The sequence below is a fragment of the Puma concolor genome, chromosome D1 (assembly GCF_028749965.1).
Source record: "Puma concolor isolate L17-30 chromosome D1, mPumCon1.1.hap2, whole genome shotgun sequence".
Classification (NCBI taxonomy): domain Eukaryota; kingdom Metazoa; phylum Chordata; class Mammalia; order Carnivora; family Felidae; genus Puma; species Puma concolor.
The window spans coordinates 574,495-581,843 of record NC_141676.1 but is presented as its reverse complement, the minus strand read 5'-3'; the positions used below and the strand labels follow the sequence as shown (position 1 = coordinate 581,843).

Genomic DNA, 7,349 nt, shown 5'->3' with positions numbered 1-7,349 from the left:
GGGGCTGGGCTCCCCCCCGGCGATGGACGCGCCCTAAGCGGGGCTGGCTCCGCGGCGGAAGCGCGGCGACATCAGACCGAGCGAGCGCTGAGCTGCCGCCGCCATGATCATACCCGTACGCTGCTTCACCTGCGGGAAGATCGTCGGCAACAAGTGGGAGGCCTACCTGGGGCTGCTGCAGGCCGAGTACACCGAGGGGTGAGGCGCCGGGCCGGGTGGGGGCGTGGGGAACGGGGGTCGAGGGGTCCCGGCCTGCGGGACTGAAGGGCGGGGGGTGGGGCTCTGGGGTCGAGGGGTCCCGATCTGTGACGCGTGCGGACAAGGGGCGGAGGACGAGGTCAGGGGTCCCGGTCTGCGGGTGGGCTGCTGCCTGGCGCGGGGGCGAGGGAACGGCGGGACGGGGTCCCGGGTCCTGGCGGGGTGAGAGCGGGCATTTGTATCAACATAGGTGACTCTTCGGGAGCTTTCATCCCCTAGGCTCTCTCCCAACCCTGCTCCACTGATGTGTTCTCACTGGAGCCTTGCCACCGCCCCCACGCCCACCCCCTCCTTGCAGTTCGGGGAGAGGAGGGGAGTTGGGTATCAAGCCGCCGGTATCTTGGGGACTTCTAGGTATCCCCGGCAAGTCATGGCACCTAAGTCGTCAGCTTCCTCCCTGTCCTGCTGTCTCTCCTCTCTCTGCCGTTAGACCCACCCCCGTGTCTTGGCAAAACCATTTGCCCCTTGGGGATATAGAACAAGCTTCCTGGCCACATAGCCATGTGTATCACGCTGTGCTGGGCGGCGGGGGCTCTTTTCTGGCTTCGCTCCTTAACACTGCAGTTACCACCACAATATTGTCTGAATCCCTGTTGCCACTACAGTCTGACTCTTGGCTCCTGTGTGGACAGTCCCCTGTCCTGACCACATTCAAACCCCCCGGGGCCTGGGGTTTGAATGTTTTGGATGAATGCGGAGGCCCGGGATGGGCTGAGTGCTCATGTCGGGTACTAATGAGTCTGTTCCAATGTCCAGAGTGTGAGTGAGTGGCTGGTAGCCTGCACAGGACCCCCTTGCAAGCATACCACCGTCAGGGACCTCCCAACCTGGCCTGCTCTGTCCCAACCTGCCACCTCCGGAGCAGTGTTCAGGGTGACTGGGGCTCAGTCCCTGGCAAAATTGACAACTCTAACTGGCTTGAGAAATGAGACAGAGACGGGGGGTGGGGCGGTGCTCCTGGAGTCTCCCTCCCTGACTTGTGGAGCCCAGCTGGAACCATCCCACGGCAGCCGAGTGTGGCTTGCCCGAGCCTGGGCAGGGCCCTCCATCTGCCCAGAAGAGCCTGGATGAACAGAGCACGGCCTGCTGTCCTTGCCCACAGGGACGCTCTGGATGCACTTGGCCTGAAGCGCTACTGCTGCCGTCGCATGCTGCTGGCCCACGTGGACCTGATCGAGAAGCTGCTCAATTATGCACCTCTGGAGAAGTGAGGGCGCTGGAGCCCACCCGCCCGCTATGCTCACCAGGGGCCGGCAGAGTCTTGCCCAGAGTTCCTCCCTGTGAGGTGTGGATAGCCTGGAGCATGCCCGTGCATTGCCTGCGGGTGTGTGTCTTCCAGTCTGGAAGGAACCGTCCAGTAAAGGTCTTTGCAGAACAACAAGAAGGTCCTAACGGTTGGCCTGGTTTTGTGGGACTCCCTTGTCTCATGCCTGAAGCTGCTTAGGGGTAGACATGGCCCTCACTGCCCAGGGGGAGGAAGAGCCATTCAAATGACAGCCATTCAGCCTGGGGGTGGGGGGTTCCTGGAGTGTGGGCTCTCACAGCCCAACAAAGTCACAGACGGCCAACAGCACTTGGGTTAGGGGGCCAGAGGACACTGGCATCCCCACCCCCATGTTCTGGGTGCTCCTTAGACCTAGCACAGAAATTCCCCAAAACCCCTCCCAGGATCTCAACAACCAGATTTCCTGGGCCCTGAATAGAGTGCCTGCTGTGTCTCAGTTGCCCATCCAGAGGGTCTTGCTGCCAGAAGCTTCTAGGCACCAGCCAAGCCCAGCAGGCTCCTTCCCTTGGCCATGTTCCTGCAGGGGGAGGGCCCAGCCTCCACTGCCACCCTTGAGAACCTCACAGCAGCTTGAGGGTGGGCCTAGGAGGCTCTGCTGGGTGTCAGAGCCGGTCAAGCTCCCAGGGCCTGGGCACTAGCATTTAATCCTGTGGCCCCACCGAACAGCTATCTTCCGGGGACTTCCGTCCTGTTCCAGCTCAGGCTGAGGCTTAGAGCCCGCAGCCATCACCCTGGACGGGGGTCGGCAAACCCTGGTGCCCTCCGGCAGGCGGAAGGCAGGAGCCTGTGGTTAAGAGAAACAGAGGCAACTTTCTCTGGCACCTTCTTCAGGGCCAGCCCCACTGCCCAGATGTCTGACATGGGGTCCTCTGAGAACCAGTAAACACACCTGTGGCAGGAAGGTAGGGTCTGCCCAGGGGAGACGGCCTAAGCCTTGGCTTCTGTTGCCAGTTCATGTTCTGCCAAAGCTCGGGCCTCCTTCCTCATTCCTGAGCCCACACCCCCTTTCCTAATCCCTACGTGAGCCAGAAGGGGGTTTAGAAACCAGCGTTCGAGGCCTCTGTTGCCTCTATGAGGCTCTGGCCACACCACCGTTCTTCCGTCCCAGAACCGGCAAGGCTCTGCAAGCAGCCTGTGCTCAGCTGTCCCTGCCATTGGCCTCTCGGCCCTGGAGTCCCATCAGTCCTTGGCTCCCACGTGGCTGCCTGGGACCACCAGGATGCGCCCTCCTGGCCCCTTGTGGGACTGGGTTCTGTCCCCCTTGTTGGGGAGAAGGCCCTGAGGACCAGAACCACGTCTGTCGCTCACGGAGTAAGCCCACTCAGTCCACAAACTTTTATTGAGTGCCTGTCACATGGCAGCAGCAGTTCTAGGCATTTGTGATACAGCAGTGAGTGAACCCACAACCCCCTGCTTCTGCCAAGGGGAGGTGATCGTGAACAAGTGAGCTTGTGGCCTTTCAGTGGGGGGAGTGGTGGGGAATCCAAGCAGGGGCTCGGGCAGCAGAGGCCTGACTGGGAGGGCAGATACAGGACCTGCAGGACAGGACCGGGCTCGCTTGGCTTTCCTGAGCGGGGCTGGGGGGTGGGAGGGGTGGCGGCAGGCAACCCAGCGGCAGGTGCATCTGGGACTCTTTGCCTGCGGCTGCCCCCACCCGGCAATGCCCTGACCACCATGCAGAGGTGTGTCCAGGGGTCTAGGAGCACCCTGGGGGGGGCCAGCCCCTTTCTACCCAGTTCACCCCAAACCAGCCCCTCTGGCGGAGCACAGGCATGGGGGGTGGCCCCCCGTCCCAGGGCCCCAGCCCCACAGGAGAAGCAGAGAGGGACTCGACTGTCAGAACCCAGTGTCCCCACACCAGGCAGAGTATTCCTCCCTCCCCGCAGCCGGAGGGCCCCACCTCAGTCCTCCGGTCTGGAGAGAAAGGCACTTGAAGCTCCCTCTGAGGGAGGGGGTCCCCAGAGGTCACGGTGGCGGCACGGGGGTGCACACGTGAGAACGCCACCTCCCTGGCAGAGCGGGGAGAGGGTACGGAGCAGCGTCCTGGGACTCTGGCCCTGGGGCCATCAGTAGTGTCAGCTCAGTAGTCAGGCGGCAAAGCTGCGGCACTCGCGGGGCGCCCGGCAGGGTCAGTAGTGTTCCAGCTTCAGGCTCTTGTACAGGCAGCACGTGAAGATCATGCCGAAGAGCTGCGGCACAGAGCCGGGGTGAGCAGGGCACGGCCACCAGCCGCCCGTGTCCCCTGCACCCGTGGGGGCCTGCCCGCCCCCCCCCGAACCTGCACACAGGCGATGCCAACGCCCACTGCCCCGATGATCCTCAGGTGCTCCTGGATGAAGGTCTCCAGCTTGGTGATGCAGCCACCCTGGCGGGGGAGGGGTAAGGTGCCAAAGGTGGGCGAGTCCGGCCCCTCGGGTGGGCCCCCAGCACCGGGGGCTGCCGCGGCTCCTCAGCCCTTCACCAGGGAGCCCAGGCACCTACCTCCACCTTGTAGATGTTGGAGGCATGGTCCCGCTGCCCGCAGCCGGTCACCACAGTCTTGCAGCAGCTGTCGGGAACCACGCGGCCACCCGCCTGGCCGGAGCGGATCCACTCGCTGTCCCTCCAGTCATGGGAGTTGTTGCTGCCACAGCAGCGGAACTGCAGCGGCAACGCGGCCTGGGCTGAGCCCCTGGGGCAGGGACTCCCTCAGGGGCCCGGGGGGCCCGCAGGGGTGTGCACACCCACCCCCGTGGTGCCCACATACCTCCTGCTGCAGCTTGTCCACCGCACTGGTCACACCCTCGTGTCCTGGCTGGTGGTACCGCTTGGTCATGGTGTCCTTCAGGTGTTCCTTGAGCTCTGTGTTCAGCTGGGGGTGAGGGGACAGCTTCAGCAGAACAATCCAAGACCCTCCAAGCTGGGGCACGTGGAGGCAGGGACAGACCGGGGGGGAGGTGGGGGGAGGGTCTCCAAGCAGAGCTAGGGCCAGATGCTGGCTGGGGAGGGGCTGGGCTGGACAAGTGTCCCAGGTGGCCGTGGACAGGGTTGAGGACAGGGAGGGAGCTCCAGGTCCCATGGACACCTTCCTCCCTGCATGAGCCCCAAGTGGGCCTGTTGGGCGCTACAAGCAAGTTGTCCATCCGCACTGTGAGCCCCTACCCCCCAGGGGCCTCTGGAACATGGAGGAGGGGGAGCGTGTGTCCTTCCAAGCGTGTGTGCCTGTCTCACACGTGCCCATCTGTGCCCTTGCACGGGCACGTTTCCGCGTGTGTGTCTGTGTCCCCGCGTGTGTGCGTCCCCGTGTGGCCTGTCTAGGCCCCTCACCTGCTGGTAGTAGATGTAGGCCAGGATGCCAGCGATGACCTCCAGCAGAAAGATGAGGAGGAGAAGGATGAAGTACTGGGGGGCGGGGAGGGGGGTTGGGCGGGGACAGTTAGCTGGGGTTGGGCGCAGACACCCCTGTCCCGTGAGGACTCCTGGCGCCCAGGCACGACAGAGCAGAGCCCCCAACCTCAGATCCCAAGTGGCCACAGAGGGCTCATGGCAGTGGGTGGGTGCTGGCACTCCCTGACAGTTCCCCTCGGCTGGCCGAGCTGGGATGCAGGGATGCCCCCCACCCCTGGCACAGGTGAGCACCGCAGAGGCTGTCCTGCGGCGTCACACTCGACCCCCACCATTCCCTTTCTCACCGGGGCCCCAGAGCCCACCCCCCCCCCCCACCAGCAGCCCGGTGCCCTGCTAACCAGGCGCAGCAGGTTCCGCCGTTCCTTGAAGGTAGCGCAGCAGCCCAGAACGCCGGTCACCATGACAACAACGCCAGCCACCACCAGGATGTAGGCTGTGGCCAGGTAGGTGCCCGAGGCCAGCAAGCTGATGTAGTCACTCTTGAGGGCCAGCGTCCAGATGCCCACCGCCATGACGGCCAGACCAGCCAGCTGTGGGCAGCGCACACTGGTCGGCACGCCCGCCCCCAGGCCAGGGTTCCCCTTAAGGACCAGGAATGGGAGCGGCGGAGGCCAGCGGGAGGGGGTGCCCACTCCTCACCCAGAAGCAGCAGTTGAAGACGAAGAGCAGGTACTTGAGGCAGACGGTGCCACACGTGGTCTTCTCGTTGAACTCCCCCATCCTGGGGCCGAGAGGCCAGGGGAGGTCAGTAGGAGGGGACACAGGCACCCAGGCCGGCCCCTGGCTGAAGCCAAGCCCACCACTGGCCCCGAGTGAAGGTCCTGGCAACGCATCCGTGAGAACCTGGACGCTTCCTGGAGGGGCAGTTCGGGAGCCCCCTTCCCACGCCCCACCGCAGCCAGGGCGGATGTCTAGTGCCCACAGCCAAGCTGAAGGCCGAAGGGCCTGGCTCCCCTGACCAGAGCCCAGGGCACCAGAGGGCCATGAAGGATTCCAACCGTCACCGGCTGACTCACCCCTGCTGGCAGCCAGGGTCAGAAGCCCCAGCAGGTACCTCAGGGTGAGCTCATGTAGGCCCCACCCGCCTCCCCACACACACACAGCATTCCCGGGGCTCCACATCACAGGCCGGCAGGCTGGCAGGCACCTACCGGCTGCTGGGGGGAGGAGGAGGCCACTCACAGATGGACGGACCTGCCCCTTACCAGCCCCATGGCCTCAGGGAAGCCCCTCAGGTGTCTGTTAAAAGCCAGGCCTGCCTGCCTCCCCACCAGGGTGAGAACAGGCGGTTCTGGGCATGCGGAGCCCGCAGAAACCCATCCCCCAGACCTGGGGGTACTTCCTCTGCTGGTCCTCTCTGCTGGGAAGGGGGCGGTCCCGCCAGCCCCAGCAAGATGTGAAGCTACAGGAGCTCCCAAGTGGCACCCCAGGGACCCCTTCCCTGCTCTCCTGTGGGGTGTCCGCACTGGGGTGGGGGGAGAGGGCCCTGGGGCACAGATGGCAGCTGAGTGCCCCAGGCTACGTTTCCAGACTACACAGCACCACTCAGAGCCGAACTTTCACCTGCCCCACCCCGTGCTCACCTGGTTGGCTAGTGAGGACGGATCCTCTCTGAGACAGGTGGACGGAAGTTCCCTAGGAGGCTCCACTGGGAGGGCAGGGACAGGTCACCGGTCTGGCCCACGCTGGATCAGCAAGGGCCTGTCACCCGTCCTTGCAGCCGCCCCTGGCTGGCAGTGGCTCTGACCAGCTGGGTTTCCAGAGCAGGCAAGGAGGGGAGAGGCCAGGCCCGGTATTTTGGTCTGTGCTTGGGCGGGGCAGGGCGGAAAACATTTCTGCATAGTGTGATCCGGGGAGGGACCACCCGCCTTCTCCAAGCACCCCGCCCCGGGGCCTTCCTGCCAGACCCGCCACCGTCCCTTAGCCCACCAAGCAGCGGTCCCTTCGGCCTCGGAAGGGAAAAACAAAACCAGACGCAGACCCCTTGGTTGGAGCTGGGCTTACGGGAGCCTCACGTGCCCGCAGGCTGCCCCTGGGCCCGTGGTGAGGTCCCAGCCTTCTGAGGAGGCTGATTCTCCCGACACAGGTCCGGGCCCCACGCGCGGGCGGCGGGCGAAGGAGGGGCCCCTCTTTCCGGGAGTGCCTGGCGGATGTGAGCCCCCTGGGAAGGCGCCGGCCAGAAATAGTTCCCGCGGCCCGGGACCGAGCCGCCCCGCCCTGGCCCCTGCAACTCAGCCGGGCCCGCCGCGGCCCGCGGCCCACGCCCCAAGCAGGGCAGCCCCGCACTCGGCGCCAGCCAGGCCCGAGGAGGAGTCCCCGCCCGGGAGAGCCCGCGGCGCGCCCACCCGCACCCCGGCGGAGGGACGGGCGCCGGTGTCCAGAGACAATGACTAGGATGCTCGGGTGGGGTCGTAGGGGG

General features: G+C 65.2%; 2 protein-coding genes across 2 annotated transcripts; one reads left to right on the top strand and one right to left on the bottom strand.

Annotated features, from left to right (window-relative positions):
* Positions 1 to 18: 18 nt before the first annotated feature.
* On the top strand, positions 19 to 1,650 carry POLR2L (RNA polymerase II, I and III subunit L). The gene is made up of 2 exons (XM_086676545.1): positions 19 to 198; positions 1,361 to 1,650. The coding sequence occupies exons 1-2, from the start codon at positions 104 to 106 to the stop codon at positions 1,467 to 1,469; spliced, it is 204 nt and encodes a 67-aa protein (XP_086532671.1). The 5' UTR covers positions 19 to 103; the 3' UTR covers positions 1,470 to 1,650.
* Positions 1,651 to 2,863: 1,213 nt separating this feature from the next.
* On the bottom strand, positions 2,864 to 6,734 carry CD151 (CD151 molecule (Raph blood group)). The gene is made up of 8 exons (XM_086676544.1): positions 6,514 to 6,734; positions 5,570 to 5,651; positions 5,269 to 5,460; positions 4,850 to 4,924; positions 4,290 to 4,394; positions 4,025 to 4,183; positions 3,822 to 3,908; positions 2,864 to 3,732 (listed from the first exon to the last, which is right to left on the bottom strand). Exons 2-8 carry the CDS (start codon positions 5,648 to 5,650, stop codon positions 3,673 to 3,675), a joined length of 759 nt encoding a protein of 252 aa, XP_086532670.1. The 5' UTR covers position 5,651; positions 6,514 to 6,734; the 3' UTR covers positions 2,864 to 3,672.
* Between the last annotated feature and the right edge of the window lie 615 nt (positions 6,735 to 7,349).